The sequence below is a fragment of the Parambassis ranga genome, chromosome 12, assembly GCF_900634625.1.
Source record: "Parambassis ranga chromosome 12, fParRan2.1, whole genome shotgun sequence".
NCBI classification, from domain to species: Eukaryota; Metazoa; Chordata; class Actinopteri; family Ambassidae; genus Parambassis; species Parambassis ranga.
In genome coordinates, this window is record NC_041032.1 from 1,675,094 (window position 1) to 1,700,294 (window position 25,201).

At 39.8% G+C, this 25,201-nt stretch overlaps 2 protein-coding genes across 2 annotated transcripts; one reads left to right on the top strand and one right to left on the bottom strand.

Moving 5' to 3' along the window:
* Positions 1 to 454: 454 nt before the first annotated feature.
* LOC114443674 (galactose-1-phosphate uridylyltransferase-like) lies at positions 455 to 20,503 on the bottom strand. The gene is given in 12 exon segments (XM_028417918.1): positions 455 to 934; positions 1,037 to 1,191; positions 6,917 to 7,000; positions 7,278 to 7,410; positions 11,545 to 11,667; positions 15,111 to 15,167; positions 15,684 to 15,760; positions 15,763 to 15,812; positions 19,306 to 19,354; positions 19,476 to 19,551; positions 19,744 to 19,913; positions 20,367 to 20,503. Coding segments are annotated over 12 exon segments (1,089 nt in total). The 5' UTR covers positions 20,404 to 20,503; the 3' UTR covers positions 455 to 856.
* On the top strand, positions 20,402 to 22,344 carry LOC114444078 (sigma non-opioid intracellular receptor 1). Its single transcript, XM_075353422.1, is given in 10 exon segments — positions 20,402 to 20,407; positions 20,941 to 21,076; positions 21,179 to 21,205; positions 21,208 to 21,229; positions 21,322 to 21,403; positions 21,405 to 21,468; positions 21,559 to 21,651; positions 21,892 to 21,956; positions 21,958 to 22,013; positions 22,015 to 22,344. Coding segments are annotated over 10 exon segments (657 nt in total). The 3' UTR covers positions 22,121 to 22,344.
* Positions 22,345 to 25,201: the final 2,857 nt, after the last annotated feature.

Genomic DNA, 25,201 nt, shown 5'->3' on the forward strand with positions numbered 1-25,201 from the left:
CCCTATAAAAAGTCAATGATAGGACGTAAAGAGGAACAGGTTCTTTTTTACAACACAGTAATTATGCGCTAAAGAATTTGAACACGTCTACACTAAAATGCATGCAGCAGCGTAGCCAAAATAGTCTGTGCCTATAATGGCAAATAATCTGCTGAAACATCCGTGAGAAAAAAAAAACACTTTGCTCCAACTTCCTCTAAGAGTACTATTCTATAGCTGATCTTGACCTCTGACCTCCATACTGAAGGAGACAGTGTTCACAAGTGAATAAAAGGTTTTGGTTCAAGTTAAAGCAGAAGGAAATGATGGCTTTTGAGGTAATACGCAAATAGAGAGAGAGAGAGACAATGTCCAGGTCATCCTCTTGAGCAACACTACCATCTGCTGTTATCCTGGAAAGAGCACACCTCAGTCAACATGTCAAAGGTGTGATCGGCATTTAGGCAGTAAACTGTTGAACATTATTATTATATTTATTATAAATATACACATTTCTGACATTGTGAAAAGGTTCAAACTTTAATATTGATGTTTCAGGAATTTCAGAGTAAGTGTGTTTAATCAAGGATAATAATTATTTGTATCTAAACAGGATATAAAGCATTTCTGATTTCCCAGGGCTTACATACCATATTTAGTTTGTCCAGCTCGCATTGTCTCCTTTGCTTGCAGACTTTCGTACAGCTTCACACAAATAATCACACATTATTTGTTGCTTGAGCAGTCATTGTCTGTCATCCAATTATGTCACGCTATTTTGTTTTATTTTTGATCCCTGAGTCAGCAAAGGCACTTCAATGTAAAGTGTACAAACAGACTGTGGAGTGCTGTGGTTTAAATAAAGCTCTTTCATGCATCACACAGGTGTCTTAGATTCCTGGTTCTCTCGGGCTTTATAGTGCTCATCTGGCAGCCTTCTCAACTTCTCAGCAGCCTAGGACACACAAATAGAGCTTTCATGTATTTAACAGGTTAGTTTCTCATCCTAAATATTAAACAGTAAAGTGGAGAAAATCTGTGTGCATTAATGTGCTACCTGTTCAGGGGTGAGGTCCCTTTGCTCCTGGGCGAGCATCTCGTATCCTACCATAAACTTCTTAACTGTAGCTGAGCGCAGCAGTGGAGGGTAGTAGTGAGCGTGCAGCTGCCAGTGGGAGTTGTCTTCCTTTAAGTGGGGGCCAGTTGGAGCACCTGGAGGGAGATGGTAGCAAAATATATATATATATATATATATATATATATATATATATATATATATATATATATATATATATATATATATATATATATATATATATATATATATATAAAGAGTAAAATAAATAAATATAAATCAATGGAATGTGCAATTTCTGGAGAAATTGCAGCGTGATTGCTGCTTGCTGCCGAGAAGCTGGCTTTAAAAGCTACAGCTACATAGCTGGCTGCTATCCGTTGTAACGATCACCATGTTATTTGTGTAGCAAGCAGCAATTCCACCATTAATTCCCCTCTGTATTCGCATAACATATATATTTTTTACCCAATGATATACTCTTTTAGAGCCAGCCTGTGCACAGGAACCATGAGGACATAACATGCCACCGGTTATTTATTTCCTATGTCTCTGTGAAACTGGAGGGTAGAAAAATGCATGTGCACACACATGCACACCGAGATATTGATGGTAGCATAATCAAACACTAAGGGGTAATTAAGAATATGCATAGCCAGAGCACAACAGGCTCATTTATCTCTCTGCCATCCACACCACATGAACAAGGCCCTCTGCTCATTAAGTCCTCTAAGCTGCACATGAGACAGCCTCCTATCAGTTTGCTAATAAGCTAAATTAAAGAAACAGCCAGTGTGCCACTTTGTGAGCAAAAAAGTCCTACAAGTTAAATGCAACCATTTTACTATGACAACATGCATTTATGAGGAAATGCACTCTCTGCTTTTAATTCAGCACCTTCTGCATATAGACTGACACAATTATTATAACAAGAGGGTCATGATCAAAGATACATTTTTACATTCTTTTGTTTTGATTTGTGGCTAATGTTTGAATATATTTGGGTGTTGTCTGTGTCATCCTAATGGAAGGTAATGGGATAATCAGGGAAACAGAAACCTAAGTGGGCATATATTTCTGACAAGAAGCTTAGTTAAAAAAAATAAATCCCTGGAGACATTGTATTCCCAGAGAAAGCTTTTCTTTTTAAATCAGTTCCTTACAATGGGGGCTGATCAGACACAGATACAGATGACAGGGGGGCAACATAAAAGAAACTAATGGATGAGAAAAGAAAAAAGGAGGAACATAAAAAAGCCTGAAGTGCCAGATAAAGACTGAATAGAGACGGTTGCTCCTATTAGTGGACAATTACCAAGTTTTAAATTGATTTTGCGTGTGTGTCAGTGTACGAGTGTGTGTGTGCGTACGCCATTTTAGGATCTACGTGATAATCCTGGAGGATTATGCTACATAATCTATGATACAACAGGTGTAACTCATCCCTGTGTTCTGACCACTACACCTAACAATGCAAAGGCCATAATGATAGAATAAGATAAGACAATAATCCTGTAGTACAGCTGTATCACTGCATATGTGTATGCGTGAATGTGACTTTGCATTTGTCAGCTCATGTTGTAGAGTCTCTCTCTCTCTCTCTCTGTGTTGCATACAGCCAGTTAATAATGTCTGTGACGTGCTGTGAATCCCACTCCTGCAGGAATAAACAGATAGTCTAATCTAATCCATGATTTCCCAGGTGACAAAAAGCATCCAGCCAATAATAAGTCTCACCCTAAATGAAAGGTGGCTGCTTCTAAATGAGCTAAAATAAAGCAGTCAGTGGAACCCATTATTCAAGCATTTCCAAATTCTAGCCTCAGCTGCCTTTTTTTTTAAGATAATCTCACTTGATCAGATTAAAACAACACAATTATAATATATATAAATAAATAAGATGAGCAAAATAAACTGGAACAGCGGCCCGCCGGTGCAGTTACCTTTAATAAAACTCTTTATTCCGTCTGTTTCACTGTATAATAATAGCCATTTTAATATAGAGAAGGACTCCACTTTAAACTGCTGTAGCTTGGTCAGACATGCCTGAAGTTAGCTCACTGTGGGCAAGGTAATTACATCTTTCATTTGACGAATTCCTTTGTGCACAGAAAGTGTAGGCAAAGGTTACAAGAGGGATTTGAATAAAATCTATCAGACTTGATTGGATCGCTAGAAGTAGACCTTTCAACAAGATAATGATCCTATAAGCACACCAACAAATCCACCAAGGAATGGCTCAGATGGAATAAAGTGAGGATTACAGAACAGTCAAACAGTCCAAATTTCTCCAGAGTCCAAAGATGTGGTTACTTTTTCTTCCCCTGCAGGTTTTTGTTGAGTTAAATAAAGTGACTTAAAAAGTTAATTTTCTTGGTAGTGTTGCTCTGCCTTACCACCGTATCTGTACAGCACCAAAGCTTGTTTTAATGAGCTGAAAAAGTCAACGAGTTTCTGTGATGTGCACGCATTTTGATACAAAAGTTAAGATTCTCTTCCTAAGACATCCTCGTTTTCATATCTGCCTTGCACTTGTCACTCTATTGACACTGTTTTCACAGTTTTTGAATAACAAGAAACGCAGCCATGCTAATAAGCCAAACTGCAATATTTCAGAAATAATTTGATGCAGAGGTGTTTCTCTGGAATCTCAGAACAGAACTGTGTGTTATATCATCCTACCTGTCGGTGCTTTGTATGTTATTTGTATATTTTTATAGTCTGGATATCAGAGTTGTATTTTTCTTACTATTAATCATCAACTTTCAGGTCTTTAAGATGCTACTATAGCATGACCTGATACGTTTTACTGTCTAAGAAATAAAACAGACTGGAAGATAAAAGTCAGAGATATGTAGGAGCTTTCACCACAGGAAACTTTCGACTGAGATTTGCCTCAAAGATTTGCTATCTGATAAAATGAAAAGAAGAAAAGTGAGGTGAGCTTATGGCTGTGACCTCTCCTGCCCTCTGTCCTTCTCACCACACCACAGTTTGTCTGGTGTGTGTATCATCTCAGCTTCTTTTATTTCAGCTTTCATGTAGGTTGCCCTGCTCCGAGTGCTCAGCTTTTTAAAATATAGAACAGCTACAGATTGACAGCGGCCATCGACCCAGGCGTTAAATCTTTAAAAAACTAATATAGTAGCACCTGATTTTCTGAAATTGATCAGTGATGAATTATAACTCAAACACAGGCTTTTGAAACATTAAATTAGTTTCTTGACTGCTCAAGTAAAATAAACATTCCTAGATTGTGGTTAGTTGTTATTCATCGAAGAGCACCACAGGAGGTCATTGCCCGTGGCCATTAGATGTATAACTCCCCTTTCTGTAGGGAGAAGAGCTAGTAGATCAGATAATGGCCATACTCCTCACTGGTCTATATTTTAGCAACTGTATTATACTATACTACATAAAATCTGTATCAATAAAGTTCTTATCTTATCTTAGACCCTGTGCACACTTCACTGACTTAAAAACTGACTGAACAATACTTAGCAGATGACTGGATGGACTGGTGTCAGCAGTGTTGATGCCCACAGGCCGGCACCAACAGCCTGTCGGACACTGATTGGCCGACACCACCACCTAACCCAGTGCACCATCCAATTGGGGCTAAAGCATAATAAAGAAATCCTCCTCACTGTTTCCCAGTAAATTGCATTTAATAGGTGTGGTTGCAATAGAAGAAATATCAAGTAAATATCACCCCTGTAAGTCTAAGTCCTTTTGTGAAGCAAAATGAACATATCTTTATTTAAATGCCTCTAGCAAATAAATATTTGCCATAAAGAAGCAGATTTCACAAACAAGTCCCATAGAGACCTGTGTAGGCACTTTTTCTAAGTTAATCTAATGCTCAGTGGTATTGGCTGATGTTTACCTGCACTTAGACAGTTGGGAAATCCATGGTGTGTGTCAAGTGGCAGAAACACCTTGTACCAGGTTCAAGCTGGAACAGAGGTTAGCGGTGTGCAGTGATGCAATGAGGGGATGAATGACAGAAAGCAGAGCAGTGTCATCATGGCTGAGTTGTCAGAGTGATTCCTGTATCAGCTAAAGGCTGCAGGTTGATCCCTTTCCCTGAAACAGCTTTGTCCAGTATGAGGGTTTGGTGAAAGGAAATCTCACTACGTCCTCTCCAGGGGAAAAGAGGTCAAGGACGGAGTTCTGTGTGGCATTTGCTGGTAGGCAGGTGGAACTGGAACTCCATAGTAGTTGAATCTATATAGCAAATGTGTTGTCTGATATGGCCATCAGCATGATAGCCAAAACAAAAAGCAGATGGAGGTAAGTGTTTGTTTAATTGTTGTGTAACTGCTAATTACACCCCTCATAGGAACCTTTGTGAACACACTGAATCCTTGCTGAAATATGTGATGACCATGCATGTATGAGAAGTATAACATCTGACATGCACGTGTATGTGTGTTTAGTTTTACAATACACCAAGTAAATGCTTGAATGGATCTCCTGCTTGGATTTTATTGGGAACTGTTAGCTATCTGACGAGCTACAGCAGCAGGCGCACAGAAGCGGGGGCAGAAAAAAAGTCAAAACTTAACAGCAAATGAAAATTAAAAATGGCAACCTGAGCAATTGGTTAAGAAACGCCTATAAATACATGAAGGCGGGCATCTCACGTTGGACATTTTAAATTATTTTAGGATTTAAAATTATTATTGTGGACATGACCACTTTGAGTGACAGGTGGAGCTGAATCACAGCACAAACTGTGCCCATTTGCCTCAGCTTCACTAATGCTCCACCTCTTTGCAAAAGAGCAAAGTTTTATGAATCTACTTGTGTTTGAGTAGAACTTCATTTCTACGTCAAAATGTTGCATAACACAAAATGAATGAGTTCTGTCTATTCAGTTAGTTTAGCTTTCTAAAAATGTTTGACCACTTAATATTGAAATATGCAAAAGAACGCCATGTAGATCCTGCATCTGTGCTGCAACTTCATCTGCAGTAAAAGCCTGAAATTACACCAGGAGTGAGTGCTCTTTACCTGCGAGAGGTCCCGCTTTACATAAGAGAGGACATTCTTAAAGCTTTAAATATTCTGATGTGTCTGAGTGTGCACTGAAGCGGTAATACAGTGAGTAAGTGGGTGACATCAAAGCTGAGAGTTCATTTATTACAGTGGCGATGATTGAAATGCAGCAAGACTTATCTAACCTGCAGAGAAGGCTTGCATAGCTGTTCAATGACATTGACTGGCTGATCAATATTCATGTGTGATTTTTGTGCTGGTGCTTTGCAAATTTATAGAGGAAGATTTGTGGAGGGTGTGGAGGTAATCCTTTGGCATGTTGAACACGGACTCGAAAAGTAGAAAAATGTAAGGAAATAAGCGATAAATAAAGAAAAAGAACTGAAAGAGAGACGAGCGTGAAGGTGAGAAGTGGCATCTTTTCTGATATCTGTATAGTAGATGAAGATATAAGACATATGGAGAAAAGGAAAGAAGGGACTTAGTGTGATGTGTGAGAAAAAAAAAGGTGTGACAGAATTTTAATGTGGCTCTTGCCTCCGTATCAGTTCCCATTCCACCTTAATTTGGTGTAGCTGTGAAAGTCTTTTAAAATCCTGACTGTGAAAAGACTCCAGATCACATACTTCCTGAGTGATTTTTGCAGATTACAGTCACATATCCTCTCACACTACAGTGTATTAATCAATCACATCAACTAGCTTACACGTAGCTAGCCAGATATGTGAACAACATGTCCAGCACGGCCGCTAATCCATCCAAAACTTCATGTGACTAAAATAATCCTCAATCTTTTCCTGCCATCTGTTCCTCACTCTACAAAAACACACATATACAGAAACTTTTTTTTTTTGGTCTTACCGTGCCAGCCCATGGAGTAAGGAAAAGAGACTTCAAACAGATTGTCATACTTGGTCAGGAGGCGCTTCATAATGGCAGCCAGATCTGATAAACAGAGAAAATGAGTTAGGCAGTAAGGAGTGAGGATATAGACACTGCATTTGAGTGAATATTTTTAAGATGGATGACACCAAGAAGGAGTTAAGCAGAGGTGATGGAGCAGTAACTACTGTTGTAGAGGCTTGATTTAATGAACAGAGAAGATGATACACATCACAAACCACACAAGCAGGTCCTTTGCTGTCGCTGAGCTGATGATGACCTTAGACCCCTCTGAACTAAAGCTTTATCGCTCACTCTGCCAGTATATACACATACTCACCCTGCCTCTCCTCTGTCGTCAGGTCACTGAGTCTAAGGACATGTCGTCGCGGTAACAGCATCGTCTGGTAGGGCCATGTTGCCCAATATGGAACCACCGCCAGCCAATCAGAGCTCTCCACCACCACACGTTCCTGATAGGAGAAACGAATTATAATGTTTTAGAGCATGTGCAGCAGAATTATTAGAGGTTTTTAAATGGCTTCTAATGAACACTTTTTTACCACAAGTCCCATAAATGTACACACAAGTGTGATTATATTAGGAAATATTAGTAAAAAGCAGGGCGCATACGGTGACACCACAATGCAGAGGGCAGATTGCCTGTACACACACTCACATAGTGGGTTCAAGATGATAATAGTACACGGTCAGGACGCCTTGTTATCATAAAGTGTTTAAATGCAGAATGTGTCTGAAGCGGAGATTTAACAAGCTGATGAGTGGGCACAAACATGACCTGACCTTGCTATTACAATCCATCAGACATAGATTAGCTCGGCATGCTTGGGCTAAATAGCTACAGCAGACATCACTGCTGTTTTCTATACATTGTGCTATGCGCTGTAAGTTATATTTCCACTCCCACAGCTCCCTGCGTTGCTTCGCCTGATCATAAGCTGAAGTGGAAATACTGTAAACACTACAAGTAAACACTTTGCAGCTGCAGGACTGATGATTGATTTTTTTAACCACTTTGGGGCATAAAAATCTGCAAAACACACAGCCTGACAGATGATCATTTGATAAGGCAAAGACAGTACACAGAGAGAAACTCCCCTGAAAACTGCAATACATTCATTTTCTTATCATATATTGTCTTTGGCAGTGCCGGAGAGAACGATATGGTTCTTTAGCTGCTACATGCTTCCCTGTTTTCACAAGCTAGTAGCTGTTGGTCTACTGGTGCTGGGCAGGTAGCGCACAGTGGTAGATGGAATCTATCAGACAACCAGAACAAAGAACCTAAAAAGAGGCTCTACCTTAGGCCGGGGTCCCACGGTTACTTGTCAGCTACGCTGTGTTTTGGTTCTGTCCTTATCGCGACATTAGGTTTGGCTTTAAATTGATTTTTTCATGAGCTGGAGTCCAATTGTGCTTTTTTATTATGAAAACAGACTGGATCCACTCTGCTGTTCTAGTGCCTGACTTCCTGGTGCAGATTGACACATCTTGGCCATGACAGAGCGCCAAAGCAGACTTGACGTGTCTTTTCTGCCCCCCTGGCACTCACACATTCACCAGAGGACACATACCTACACAAACACTGGTAGTTTAAACTGCTTCAAACATTCAGCCGCTCCAGTTATTTGTTTCTAGTGAGGATTATCACTCAATCAGATACCCGCTCAGAGAGAGTCGGCTACACTGAGCCGTAAATCTCCCATAGGTTTGAACACGCTTGGTCAGTGAGGCATTTATGCATTATTAATAGATCCACAGAGAATCCAGTGGTGTTTAATAACAGTGGAGGAAAACACACAGTAATCTAAGAGAATCACAGAGTGTTCACTTCTCCTAATTAAGTGTACTAGCTGTATAGGATTCTACTTAGGTCCTTCAGCAATACCACTTAGAATATTGCTTCCCTTTCAACACATCAGTAATTCTCAGTATGAATAACATTTGATCTTTTTTTAAAACTTAAAACAATTTTTACTTCTGTGTAGTTTTTTTTTTCTGGGTCACATTTTCAACTTTCTTCTTCCTTCTGAAGGCTACCCTCGTTTTCCACAGCTCTTGTTCATCTATACTTTTAACAGGATTATAGAGGAACAGAATGAAGATGGAAAACTGAAAGCCAAGATGGAGAGAGGAGATTGACAAGGAAGGAGGAAGTGAAGGATGTCCTAAAACTGACACCCCACAGACAGCAAATCCCAAAGAGTTTTATTCAATTAGCTTAGAAAGTTTTTGTTTCAAAGTCAAGAGTGTCACCTGGGAACCCAAGTCCAATTCAGACTTCTCTAAACACTGCAGTGTGCCAATTTGCGGTCCTAACCTCGGGTCAAAGAGACAGAGAGAGAGAGCGAGAGACAGAGACAGACAGAGAGAGAGTGGCGGAGGCTCACCCGTTTGTAGCGGACAAGTCATTCTAGCACACACTCCTGCTTCCACTCTGATTTTATAAAGGTCAGTCCCCATGAGCAGCTGTCTAGGAAATTCAAGTGTCTACTCTGCTCTTCTCAAAACCTTAATGCTATCCTCTCTATCTCAGTCACCCTCCCTGCAGAACAGGTCAACTCATCCCCTGAATGAATCAGTGGCTGATTTCTTACCTGCATCTCTCTCTCGTACTCTTTGTTTATGTGTGTGTGCTTCTCTGTTTGTGCTCTCTCTCTCTCTCTCTCTCTCTGCACTTTTCTAACCTCCTTTTGTTCTCTCCTTCTCTTTTTTTTACGCTGAAACTCCTTTGGTTAATTTAATACTTTATCATCAAGCCCTTTCTTTCTCTTAAACTTGAAGTGCAGTGAAATAGCTTTTTTTTTTAGTCACTCAAAAAAATCAGCTTTAATTTAGGCGCAGAATAAGAGTGGAAAAGGCTTCCTCTTGAGACTGGTTTTCTGCTGTGTGTAAAGTGGCTAATCAACAAAATAATAGCTGTGATTTAAGTGAATAATCTACAAAAGGGACAAAAAACTTGAAAGTTCCAGAAAACAGCAGCCGCCCTGTTAGTGATGAAGTGGTGCTGCATATGTGGCTGCTGAGACACTGGGAACCTGCAGGCCAAGGCAAGACCTTGAAATTGGTTGGCTTATCAGTGAATTAACAAATAATTTACCGTACATGAGATACAGTCATGTTCATTTATATTGGAGCAATCGAACACTCAAGATGTATGTATTGGAAGAAATGGCTGTAGTATGTCCAGGTGTGTCCTGTTCCTTCATTACTCCATGACTAACCCAGTAGATTAAAAAGTCCTGGACGTGGTTCTGAGTGTTACATCTGCCTATATCGTAGGTGTTTACTGGAACTCTCTACGTGAGGTCTAAAGATAGCATCTGCACAAGTGAAGAAGGGCATTATTAGACTGAAAGCACATAATAAACCCATCAGAGAGACTGACAAAAACATTCTTAAAGAAAGAAATAAAGTGGCAAACAGCAAAAGAGCTACAAAACACCACTAAAGTGGGCGATGGCAGGATTCTGATCCGTGCTGAAGAAGAACACTTTCACAACATCTAGCCAAGTTAAGAACACTGTGAAGGAGGTGGGCTGTCATTGTACAAGTCTACAGGGAACAAGTATGGAGAACAGCTGGTGATCCAAAGCAAGCACAGCTTCAGTTATGGCATGGTGGAGGCAGTGTTATGAGCATGAGCATAAAATGAAACAGTCACCGCTGTGTGTGATAGAAGCAGCTGGATGAATTCTGCACTGTAAAGATCTATACTGCTCAGATTCAGACAAAGGCTGCAAAACCTATGGGATGCTGCTTCATATTGAGACGGATAATGACCCAAAACATACAATGAAAGCTACCCGAGAGCTCCTCAAGGAAGAACTGGGGTATTCTTTACTAATCAAGTCAGTGACCTAAACTCATCCCGAGAGCTGCTGTTCACTTACTGAAGACAAGACTGAAAGGAGGAACCTCAACATTCGGTCTTGTCAATGGGAATTTCATCCATATATTTGGTTCATAATAATATTGATGAACCTGACTGTAATTGCTACATGAAAAAATTCACGTCTGTCACATTTAATCCACCTACAGAAGTTTGATTCGGGCTTTTCCACCAAGTGTCTGCTCACTAACGAGACATTTGCCACCATGGTAATTGTGCTCAGTGCCATCTTCAGTCGTTACAGCTCAAAACACACACATACACACACAAACACACACTGAGTTTTCCTAATCTTCATGCAGCTTGAAGATGAATACTGCAGCGTTATGCTAATGAGCATCTCTGCTGTCCAATCACACGCTTCACTGACTAAGAGACAGGCAGAGGGATGCAGGGTAGTCAAAGAAGAACGATGAAGTAAGAGAATGAGAGAGATGCATTGTGGGAAAGGGTGGAGGTAGATGGGTAAAGAGGAAGGAAATACGGGCTTATGCATTGCAATTTTAAACTGATACTAAAATGTCAGTTTTTCTGAGTTACATCCCAAAACAAGAGGAATATATTTTCTCCGAGGGACTGTTGAAAGGGATTCTGGGTAATGTAAGAGAATCTAAACTCAGGTTTCATGAGTTAATAATAAAATACAGTTTTAATTTAAGATCATTTGTATAATTGACTTGTTTAATCTTAGTACCTTTTTCTCAGCTTCCTGTTTGACGTACTGCAGCAGCAGCGGCTCTCCGTGCTTCTCATAGTACGTCCTCTGACAGCGGTCCGACAGAGCCGGCTCATTGGGCAGGAAGTTGCTGGCCCACACCTATGATGTCACAGAAAGCAAGAGGAGGATGGAGGAAGATGATGATGAGACATGACATAAAAATATAGATCGTAAAATAGCCTTATGCGTGTGTACATTACAATCTGTTTAGAAAATGAATGGGGTGAGAAGTAAATCTGTCCCACTGACCTGATTGCAAACGACCATATTACCACTGTGGTTTTATAGGGTTATTTATCAATATCAGTCAATCAATAATGTTTTATAGATGCAGAGATTTATGGGTTTGAAAACACGTTTTTCCTTTAGGTTTGTTGTTTTTTTTAGATTGATAAATGGATTTTCCCTGCAGCTACACACATTCATTTATTTCAATATAAAGTAAAAATCAGCTGGCAGACACTGAAACTAATTGAGATAGGTGCTTCATCACAGCTCTGGATAGGATCCATATACAAGCAAATGAAAACATATTCTCAGTCAGTTTCTTATTCTGGAGTGTGCAAAACTTAAGAATTTAACTGCTCTGTGTGTTTCCACTGGATCTCTCATAGAAGTATAAACTATAACAACTTTGTCAATGGGCGCATTAAAAACTACAGAAAATTATCAGCGACAATGAATAATTTTACAAAAACAAAACATTATCATTATTACTATGATTATTAGTGCAACTTCATTATTACTGAGCATTGCAGTGAGGGCAAATACAAGGTTACTACAGCTGGCATGCTGCAAATGTTACAGCTATAGTCCCATTCAATGGCAGAAAGCATCCCTGGAAGAAACAACAACACCTGGTGCTTCAAAACAGACGAGACACTGCAGGTCATTTCATCTGCATTACTCACATTCACAGCACTCCAGTCAAGTTTTTTTTTTGGTACGCATTTTAGATTTGAAAATGTACATTTCAGAAAGCTTTTTTATGGGTAGTGGCGAACATCATGTCAGACATTATGCATATTTGCATTTTATGGCATTTTAATGGCTGTAAAAGTGAACAGTACCAAATAACTCTCTGTTGCATAATAAATCAATCAGTTTTTTTTTTTACATCTGGGTTTGTTGAAATTTGCATTCCTATAATGAACACAGGAAGGCAAAGAGGGATGAGATGCACCGTATATTCATGTTCTGAGTGAAGCCTTCACCTGAATATTGATTAGTTATTGCAGTTACAGCTGACTGGCTGTGTTTCTGTTTCAGCTTGCAGGCCTCGCACAGTGTCATTTTCTTACTGAAAGTAACATCTTTGTGTCATCAGGAGCAGGTTTTCCATTGCATTGTGAACAGAGAAATAATCAGAAGCTAATCAGAAGCAGCACTGCCTTAAGCTGGATTCTAAATTGTCTTCTGATTAAACACTACCAGGAGTGACACACTGCAACACTGTGGGATTTTGCCATTTGGGATAATTTTTTCGTTGGCTTTTGGATTATTTCATAAAATGAGCTCTGTAGAAATCAAAAATGTCGATTTGTGGAGGTACCGTATTTGATAATGGCAATTTTAATGACATAAAAGTTGCAGTGTGGTTTGTTAGGAGTGATGCAGGAAAATCAAAAAGACACAGATGTGATGAAAGTGTGAATTAAATGTAGAAATATGCATTATCATCTTCATCTGCATGCCTCCAGTCATACTTGCCTGCCAGATCTGCAGCTATGGTTTATATTTGTTCACCTGTGTTTAGTATACACAGCTCTAGACACAAAAAGTATCACACACCAAGAACAAAGCCTATATAAACTATTCCAGCAAGAAAGACTTAAAAAAAAACCAAACATATTATATCACATCAGTTTCCACTTCAGGAGTGAAATGCACACTTAGGAAGTAAATATCACCTCGATAACTATCTGCTAGAGGGAAGGATATGTTCAATGCTGAATCCTGAGCACTGAATTAATACTGTATATACTTTGGGCCACTTATGTAGGAAAAGGATATTACTATTCCAGAGGCATATGTTTTCCTCCCTCCACTTACATAAAGATACATACAGCTCCGCTCCTGTGAGACCAAAGTTATCAAAAGCAACGATGCCTCCAGAACATGATTAACATTTTCTTTTCGTTATGCTTCAAAGTTTTATATCGTATGCTTCGGACGTTTTGGACGTTTTGGTCTGGAGGGTTTGCCTGACTGTACACACACACAGGTTTACTTTGATGTTTTAAGAAAGGAAGAAACTGAAACGAAAAAATGATATCAGTAAAAAAATAAATATATATTTTTTAATGTATTAATTTATTCATTTTATTTTTTACAGCGAGCTTCCTTCACTTTCATCAGCCTGACACAAGCATGTTTAGAGGTCACATACTGCCATCTATTGGTGATATCTATATTGCAGCAATAGGGATTAATCTAGTTCTTTTTACCTGATTCTTACTGATAACACCAATTACTGAGTCTCATCATAATTTACTACTTTTGTTATACTCTTCTCTAATCTTCTAATACAGCTTTATTTATTATTACATATCAATTTTGACAACTTAAAATTCACAGCATCCCTCTGGTTTTTTCCTCTCTCTCTGTCCTGCTTGCGCTCTGAGGTGACAGTTTGACAGGAAATGCGTCTGACAGAAAAGTTGTTAGTCTTGCCTGAATCACCTTACAGAATAGGAAGACAAGAAAGTGCCTGAGCTGATGTGACTGCACAAACAGAGCAATCGAGGAAGAAACACACACACACGCACACACACACACACGCATTCTTGCACGAAATGTGAGAAAGACACCGTTGTTAGTGATTTCTAGATGACGTTTCTATTAACAGCGTCTATGCTGAGACATGTCAAATTGTGTATTTTTATAATAACTGCCAACAGAGTGCAAATTGGACCAGTCTCACAGATTGTCTTGTGCATATGAGATAAAAGCACTTTTTATTTTGTGTAAATGCTCAACCTTGAGACCAAGTGTATTGTCCTCCAACAATCCCCATATGCATAGACTGAAAGTAAGTCTATCCCAGCTGTTGATGTTTAAGAGACGGGGTACGCCCTGGACCTGGGCAGGTCACCAGTTCAGTGTCCCCAGTTAACCTGACATGCACATCTTTGGTATGTCAGAGGAAGGTGGAGTACCCAGACGGTGGCAGTGCTAACCACTTCACCACCTATCATTACAAAGTCCCTGAACAGTGCAAAAACTCTTTACTAATGACTTAAGGTAAACAACAATACCTGAGGCATTTTTCCACCCATGTTACTCCCCAGATTCCAATCTGATCAGGCATCCATGGGCTTCTCAGGAACTATAAAGACCCCATTCAAAAGGGTTTATTCTGGTGGTATAAGGTCCTACACAGTATTAGGTAACAATGGCTACAAGGAGTAAGCAAGGTATGGTGGTGATGCATTGTGTTTTCCACAGACAAACAGGTAGAATCTCTGCATGGCATAATGGTTATGCTCTAACCTGTTGTCAAATGATAACTGTGTGTGCACGTGTGTGTGTGTATTTCCTACCTGGCAGTGAGGATGTGGATTTGAACATCCCATCATAGCACCCTTGTTCTCAAAGATCTAAAAACAAAAATTGAAAATAAAAAAGTCAGTCCATAGCTGATCCATGACCTTTGGAGAATAAAAACTGTATTAATAATAACTGTATTCTTGGCTGACCTTTGATCCAGGTATTTAAGAGTAACATGAAGCATTTCAGTCGTGAGTTCTACCTATAAATCTATAGCTCTAGCAAGTATGTTTTTGTTTGTGTTTGGTGCTAATCAGCAGACCAAGATTAAATAAAAACATTAAAAGGGCATATCCTAAAAAGAAGTACGGTTAACTAAACAGGAATATTTCCACATCCTATCATTCTGTCTCTACTGAAGCTGAGTGAATGTTTGCCCAGAGGCATCATTAAAATTTCACCAGATCCAATACAAGACACATTAAAATGAAAAATTGGAAAGGGCAGAAAACTGAATGATTTCTGAGGGGGTGAAAAGTTGATCATTTTACAAGTATTCAGCCCCGGGGAGAAATGAGATCAATATTATGTGAGCGGGAATAGTGTGTGTGTGCGTTGTCACATACCTGCACCCATGGATATGTGGCGCCTAGTTCTACCACAAGATCTGCCCACTTGTCAATCACCTTGACAACCTCTTGTTTTTCATGAGAGGGAGGGTGACGTCAGACCAAGGGTGGAAACACATGACCTTACTGAGACAGACAGAAAGAGTGTTCACAAAAGGTCAGTTGAATCTGTGGCATTTCTGTTGTTAGTTAGTACAAATAAAATTTGCATGCCACCAGCAACAAAGCAATATGGTTGCTATAGCAATTTTGGCAACATTTCACGACTTGTTTACAGAACCTGGGCTGGCATGGCCATGGTGAACATAGTGCTCTTCATAATGTTCTAGTTACCTCCCAATCAGTACTCAGCTATAGCTGCATTAGGGCTATCAATGACTCTCTGGTGCGTTGTCTATGGGTATGATTGTCGCTTTGGGTGCAAGAGGTCTTGGATTCAAGACTCTGATGAGCCGTTTCGTTCGCGAAATCTTCCCTTCATCCCTCCCAGTTTGGGGAGAGAAGAAGTATTTGTAGTTTGCAGCAATGCCTTTCAGGCAGTTTAAAGTATTGTGCCCGTGGAAATGGGTAGTTGGTGCAGTGGCGAGCGCTTCTCTCGGGACACACACAGAGAGTTTTGTTAATGCAAAAAGAAACGCGAGCAATAACAGGTAATAGGTTTAAAGAGGAGAGAAAAAAATGCCCTGTGACAGCGTGAAGGCGCAGGACAGCACAGCCAAGAGAGCACAAATGAGCGCAACGAGCGACCTGCAATTTGCCTTTGAAGAGAACCCTAAAAGTATCGAATCGGGACTCGGTATCGACAGATACTCAAAATCAATGACTCGAACTCGAGGGCAAAAAAACCTGAAACGTTAAACCTCTGCCTGTCGTTCTGTCTTGGTCTGTCAGATTCTTGGATTTTCTATTATTCATGATGATGTTTTTGTTCTTGCTGGTGTTCAGGTTTTGATTAATAAGTAAAAGCACAGCTGCTGCCGTCTTTGCTTTTTATATAAACATCCTTGATCTATTTGGGACTGGCTTGGTTAATTAAAATAATCATGTTCAAGTGTACATCTGTATCAATCAATATGAAGTGAAATAAATGCACACCTAGAGACCACCTGTCAAACACAGCTACAAGTCCTCAGCTCTGTTTTTCTGCTGAAACTCTTACGGTGCATGGATCTGAAAACGTTCTTCTTTTAGACTTGGATGAAAGTTTTTTGTTTGTTTATTATTTATTTTATTAATTTTTTTAAGTAGTCATGATTTTATATGCACAAATTATAATTGTATAATAGTAAGAGAATTAGGATGGAGGCAACTAAGGCTTATTAAATGCTTCAGGCTGCCAGTGAAAGTGAATGTGTTGTGAAATGTAGAGTGCTGAAACTGCTTCATAGTTTCTCTCACTTGCACTTTGGCTAATAATAGCATGTCCACATTCTACTGTAGATCCTTATTATGGACATTTTTGACAACACATAACTGAGTACTTAAAGATCAGAATGACATCTGATCCTTTAAAAAGACTGTGTACATTTATACACATCCATAGAGTGTGTGTGAATGTGTAAATACAGTGTTGTGTATCAGAGTGTATGTTGCTCTCGGTCTTGAAACCAACCTGACTGTCAGAGTCACAATAATGAACTTCTATTGACAGTGAGGCTCTTGGACCCGAGCAGCTAGTACATGATCAATAATTGAACATGACTTTGGTGTTTATGCTCTGAGCAAAAGTGAATGGTTGTATTTATGAATTGTTCATGAGTGGGTCTATTATCGGAGCTGGGAGCTATCCATGTGTATATAACTGTGTGCGTGTGTGTTGCACCTCCAGCCATGCTCAATAAGCATTAAAACTGTATAGAAACAATGTTTCACCTACATCTCCAGCCATGGTCAGAACAATGTACAGAATATGTATCCATGGTATGGATTGAGGTCTGTATTTGTACCTAAAAATAACTTATACTGCCCACAGTAATACACCCATCTGCCTGTGTTTGTGGATTTTGCAGGGAATTCTAGTAATTAATGTGAAGTCTACCAAGTGACATCATTTTTCTGTAATTTGTTCCAAATTAAAATCATTTTCAGGAAGCCTCCTAAAAGAAAAAAATCACTCAGCATTTTCTTGCCAGGAAATTGTAATGACACCAAAGTGTGACCAAATCTTTAGTCATACTATGGCTGCCTGCGGAAAGCACGATATGATAAATCATTAGGAATTTTCTTATCTCTTTCCTCACCCCATCTCTCTTGCGTCTCCCATGACCCAGATCCCCCAAAATCCCATTTTGTTTTCCCGTCTAATTGGCTGTCTGAACATTGCTGCAGGGCAGCAAGCTCTGTTCAGTGTCTGAGTTCCCTTTTTTTCCATCTTTAGAAATGTCCACAAATCCACAGACTGAGTGGACCACAAACACACTGAGAGTGGGGCACAGAGCATGTAGATGATGCCTACAGTCGCACATAGGAATACGCTGATTAACACAAAGGCAGTGCAGCAAGTCAACCATGACTGCTTCATTGCTCTGTGTGCAGAAAGGAATACCTGAGAGCTTGACATCTGTCCACACTCAGCATTCACACGCAGAGTTAAGTTTAGTTCGTTTTCAGCTAGCTCATGTACAGTGTTTAAATAAATGTGTTAATCAGTGTTTATGGAAGTCTGCTGTCAGACAGAATAATACAAGTATTCTCTAACATGGTGTTACAAAGGAAAAGCTATCCACAGAGCTATTATAAGGTTGAAAAGTGTATACGTGCCTCTAGTGATAAAAAAATGCACTTACTGATGTATGGCATTGTGAGAACAAAAAGGTCAAGGTTCAAGAGAAAGAAAACTTTTTACTCTTGAGCTCTGTGTGGATGTTGAAATAATGAACTCAAACAAAGGGATTAGGTCTCCTGTTGAGCTCCCCTCTCTATCAACATGACACAGAATAAATCCAGCCATCGATGTCTAGATAAGGAAGCTGGTTCAAAAACCTTTGATGAAAACAACATACTCGCAGAAATAAGCAAGAGCTGGCCTCAGGGAAAGCAGCTTATTCTTTGTTTACAAGGGTCATATGAAGATCTTATACAAGCAGTAAAACTAAGTAATAATGAAACATTGCCATCTGCTGGTGGCAGAGAAGAACACATACACATCCTACTCAGGCTACAGGATGGATTTTGTTTTGCTCAAGTTCAAGATGTCCTGAAAACAGGACGCACGCAGAGCATTGATTAACAAAATTAGCGTCACCTAACAGCTGATTATGATGATGGTGACAACAACGAATTAAAGCTGCCTCAGAGTGACTGCCCTGATTGCACTCATCAGCTGAGACGTAATTACTCATGAATTTGAATGCATCATAATTTAGAAAAGGAACACTGATTAAGATGCATCCCTGAATAAATTCTAATCTACCAACCGCACATTGAAGTATATATGTGTTTCATGTGTGTGTTCGGTTTAGAGATTGTTTTTATCTTCAGTCCCCTGCATGTTTAAATAAATAACACACAGTCAACATCAATCAATAATGATAATAAGACTGAACACACATAAAACTTTTTACAGAGTAACTATTCCCATACTGTGCTGTCAGGCTGGAGCATCAAGCTTTGTTCTTACCAGACGCCCCTGGCAGCTTTAGACTGGAATAATGGATGTTGATCTGAACCTGAAGAAACAGTGAGAGAATTTCTTACTAATATATGAACTGTAGCAATCTAAGAAATGTATGAGGACATTTCAGGTATCAGCAGAGAACATGTACTTATGTTGGATTTACTGGAACTCACCAGGATCTGGAGCATCTGGCTGTAGAGCAGGGAAGTCATTTTCAAACACAAAAGTACTGTCATAGTCCAGGTTTACCTAGAGATGTGATCAAGCAACAGGCGGAAATGTGTTGGTAGGTAGCTGCATGGGTTAAGAAACAGCACTTTGATGAATAGAAACATTATTTGGAAAACTGCTCAACTAGCACTGAAGAGTTTTATGTTTAGCATCTCAAAAATAATAATCTGCCTGATAATATCATTGTAGGCCAGATGTACCACTCCTTACCTCTCCGTTTGCACGCGTGTTACCGGGGCAGAGTGGGTTGTGGGGGTCATATCTGGGTATGTGCTCCTCTGGAGGTTTTTCTACCTGACCAGCCCACGGTCTCTTCATGCGGTGGGCTGACACCAGGACCCAGCTGTCTCTCAGAGGGTTGTAACGCAGGTGCTGGTGCTCTGGAGTATACAATGCAATAAGACTACTAAAATCAGTTTTATATATGATTTATTTTTTAAATGATACCAACCATGCATGCTGCAAATATATAAATATATGTCTAACAAATAACAATGCATAAAATATTGTTTTAAATAGAATCACTAGACATCGGCAAGCCAATCAAAAAACATGAAGGGATCGAAACAGGAAAAGTTCTATGAACTCAGATCACGAGACTGCGGGCTACATGTAAACACAACGTGACCGGGCTCTAATAATGAATACGTGAATTTAGAGAATATGCTTGAATCGAAAAAGAATATCTTCGGAGCAACATGAGTTTAATGACATATTTTATATCGCTGGGAGCTACAATGTTATGTGGCATAAAGTCTTTACAAAAGCCCTTTAACACTGCATTCTACAGCAAACGATGCTGTGATTGAATGAATTTGACCTAAAACCCATACCTTTGGGATCAAAGCTGCCATCATGTTTATCGTTCATGTCGGTCAGTGACGTTTGAAGACACCTGTCTCCCCTTCAGTGTGTTATCACTAACTATACGCTGGGAAACGTAGATAAACCTGCACTGTCAAAAACACACCGCTTGCCCGTACTTCCTGTTTTTGACAAGCGACAAAAAGCGTGCTCTTTGGGATAAATCATCAAGTCGTGACAAACCTCTAAACACCCCAAAAATTAGTATGACAATACAACAAAAACATATTCATAAATAGAATATTGATACTGAGTTCATGAGAGTGTAGTATATAGCCTGAACGGTATGAAAATGCACATTAATCCAAAGGGGGTTTTACGGTGTACTGGCAACCCTAGCGTCAGATTTCCCAACACTGCTTGCTCGCTTTGTGATTGGCTGGGGTGCCGTACCCGGCTCTCACCTGACCAGGAAGAAGCCGCTGGACTCGCCTCCTCTGCTGGTGGCGTGTTGGGGGCGACCTGTCCACCTTACTGTACGCATGTAGCAAAACTTGTTGCTGCTGTGTGTGTGTCTGCGTGTCGGTTCAGCCATGTCTGTAGTCAGGACCTTGCTTTAGACTGTTTGTGTTCACCACGGTCACCGTCCTGGTCGTGCTACTGCTGCGGCACTGGATGGCCACAAAGCAGTATGTTTTCAACAAAGAAGACATCGCTAAATTGGCTAAACAATACGCAGGTAAGTGTGGTACACAGGGGAGGAAGTACAGATCATACAGGTCTGATGGCTGACCACCATGTTCTCGTCATGCATGTGTAATGTGAATGTGTCTGCTCATAGGTCAGGACCATGAGCAGGCTTTTTCCAAGTGGTGGTAGAGCTCAGGAAAAGGTATTATCAGAATATATATATAATGCATCATCAAAACTGAATTATCACCAAACTGCCCAGCAAGTTAAACTTTTCTTAACTACCTCCATCAGGTATCCTGGCCACATCCTGCCAGATGAGGACCTGCAGTGGGTATTTGTGAACGCTGGAGGCTGGATGGCTCCATGTGTCTCCTCACGCTTCCTCCACAGAGTACCTGCTGCTGTTTGGTACAGCGGTGGACACAGGAGGACACTCAGGTGAGGAGGGATTGGGGTTAATCTTTTAAGACTTTGTTATTATAAACCTATATATATTTAAATCTGTGCCCTCCTGATGCTTCTTCTAAGGACGTTACTGGGCTGAGATTTCTGACACTATCATCTCTGGCACCTTCAGACCAGTGAAGGAGGGGACAACCAAGAGTGAAATATACTATCCTGGTAAGAAATGTACACATAAATCTGCTGAGACGTAATTCACATTACATAGAAGCCAGATTTTAGTATGATTTTCAACAAAAACAGAGAATTAACTTTGGAACATGACTGTGTTTTATAAAAAAAATGGTAAAAGCTTGCCAATCACCTCTTGTAGTTTTTACATGAGTGGTTTATACTTCTTCTAAATTAAAGATATCAGCAAGTCAAAATGACAAAGAACACCTTGCTGTACTTCCACATGTGACACCATTGTTCACGCTGTAGGTGAGGCCACGTCGGTCCAGTGGAGCGCCGGGACTTGGATGGGTGGAATACGGCAGAGGTTTCATCCCGTCCACACTGGGCTTTGCTCTAGCAGACACTTTTTAGCACCCAGGACTTCCTTACAATGTTCTACACCGTACATGTTTACTTCAAGGCTCTGATGCTGGAGGCTGGTACATTACTTACAGATGCTGGAGTTTTCTGAGCCGCACACACACAAATACAGACAGTAACATGAAAAGTTCTCCAACGTAATGTCGTTTTTATTCCTGCTAAAATCTGCCATGGGATAAAAAACTGTGCTCATTATTTAAATATTCAGTGTTCCTACCCTTTAATTGTTGACAATCCAAATTGTATTAGTGCAGTTAATGTCCTTAGAAGGCAGCACATGAAGACTACCAAGCAAAATCACAAAATGCAAGAACATTTCTTCCTGAATATCCTGAGGCCTTACAACTTCTGCCAAATCTGAGATTCTCCTGATTAGAAACAAGAGAACTTATTTAACCAGGTTTGGAAATATCAACTGTTTTCAGCACTTAATTCACAAACAAATGGAAATTTTAAAATGCTGAAAACATGCTGGACCAATTAATTACTTAAAAAAACAAATTGCTTAATTTGACTTTTTATGCAAACAGAAACAATATATGATGCACAACCAAAGCCACTATTTTTCTTAGTAGGTATCTCTTATGTAATTATCTGACTTCTTAAACCAGCACCAAGAAGCTCCAAAGACCAACACTACCTTGGCAACAGATACCATTTCCTCATTCAAATAACCTATTTGCACTATTTATATATTGTTTCTTCCCAAAAACCTGAGGATATGCCTAAAATGTGCATGGAGGCTGTGTTCTTGTCATCTGAGAAACAACAGTGATTTTATGGTTCCGTTTGGGTGTGTGCTCATCATCTGTGGAGCTGCAGTGTAGCACATTTCAAATGTTTCTTCACAATCCTGAATGCTTTGGGATTTTTTTTCTTTACCATCAAATACCTTGGTACAAGTTTGTTAACAGATCATATTTGTAGCTTCATGACTTTCCTTTCAAAATGTAAAGCTAAAAATTGGAGTTGCTGTGTGACTCAGAAGATACTCAAAAATATTTGCTGCTTAGGTTCAGGGTTTTCAGCTGTTAACATGCCCAGAAGGAGAGAAAACAAACCTTTAGCTTTCCATATAATAATAATAGTAATAATAATAATGCACTGAGACTTCATTTAGAAGTGTATGAAACACAGTTAAACTACTCTACTGAGCTGTTACGGATGAGGTGAGGTGGTGTATATACTGTAATATGATGGAGCACCAGGGCCGCACTGAAGAAACAGTGTTTGGTTTCTCCAAAACAGGACATTTTGACTTGATTCTCTCCTCATTTTCCCCATGTGTAGTCCTGATACTCCATCATTCTGTTACCACCCAAACTAGTTCAAATGACTTCCCATACAGCAGCATCAGTAGCAGTGTGATCTCAGGTGGGTGAATGGTTAAAAACGTGTTGCTGTACCACACGTGCAATTTTCTGTGAGTGAAACTGACGGTGCCAGAAGGAATAAATGTTTTTTCATGAAAAACGTAATACAACTGTTTAAATTACTTCAACATTAATCAATATCTGTGCAGAAAAAACTAAGGGACGAGGTCTATCCCACGTGACGATGCTCTGAACAAACAAAACCGAGAAAAGCTTTTTAGCTGCTAATCAAAGGTCAAATCACAACCTGACTTCATAAAACTGGAGAGTATGGAGGCGCAGGCATGAGGGAGTGTGTGAAGGTGGAGGGGAGCTTCATGAGCAGATGGTGTTATTCAATAAAAGAGGCCAAAGATAAACACATCGGTCCTCATCGCTGTCGGTAAATGTCAGGAGGATGCAGACAACCTGATTGTTGTCTTATACAAGAGGCATGATGATGGAGTCATGTGCTTGTCTGTGTGTGTGTGTTTCCACAAAGGACTGTGAAGTCCCATGCACATACAAAACAAGATTCCACTATCACACAAATATGAAAAAAGTTTGCACATATGCACAACACGGCCGGTGTGTGGTAATATGTCGCCCTCTGCTGGCAAGTTAGGGAAGCAGAATGTACTGGAGCCTTTTTTAATTAATGAGGTACAAGGTTATTAACTACAATCTAAAAGTATAATATATATATATATTATTATTAAAACTGAACTTAAATTAGACCATTTTTCCACGTTTCCGGCAGTCACTCATTTTCTCACCTGTCCATAGTGTCTCTAGCAGCTCTCCTCTCCTTCTCGTTCATTTGCGTCTCCCCCCTTTCTGTTTCCTTCTGTGTCTGTGCATGTGTTAGGTAGTCTGCATGAGGCATACGCACAACTATGGAATGTGAAGACAGAATCCCAACATGGCAACTTGACCTTTGACCTTCTTGTTCACGAATGTTGTACATATAATGACTGGTAGCCCTGCCATAGACTGAAGATCTGTCCAGGGTGTACCTCCGCCTCTCACCATTGACAGCCAAGATAGGCTGCAGCTGAATATTATTTGTCTGATCTAAGATACAGCACAATGACCTGGCTGAGCTCAGAGTTCTGCTGTAATGTTTTCTCATATACAGTGGGTACAGAAAGTATTCAGACCCCCTTAAATGTTTCACTCTTTGTTATATTGCAGCCATTTGTTAAAATCATTTAAGTTCATTTTTTCCTCATTAATGTACGCACAGCACCCCATGTTGACAGAAAAACAGAAATATGACATGGTCCTAAGTATCAGAGTGAAAAATTTAAGGGGGTCTGAATACTTTTTGTACCCACCGTATGTTTACTTGGCATCTCAGTCATATCTTCTTCTGTGCAGAGAATTGTGGGTAAGAACAGCCATAAAAGCATCCTGGCTTGTGTTCTACAAATTGCAAACCAGATGAAGGGGAACATCCTGGTACCTTTGGTCTGATACCAATTCTTTTTCTGACATACTAAATAGTACAAAAGCATGGACAGTGGAATGCAGCCTTATACTCAGTCATATTACTCACCTGTTGTTAGTGTGGTTGCAAAAGTCCCAAATGGAAATGTTATCAGCAAACTCCACTATATTCAGATTAACGATGTCTCCAAGTTGTTTCAAAGTGAAACACATTTATTCACCTCAGGTCTACTGACAGTGCCAAGTAGAGAGAAGCCTGCATTGTGTCAACACTTATTAGCCTCAACTACATACACTGTGTGAGCTTCACCATTATTCTAATGTTGAACGACTGTATGGTCTCAAATTTACATTGTAAACATTAATACTGT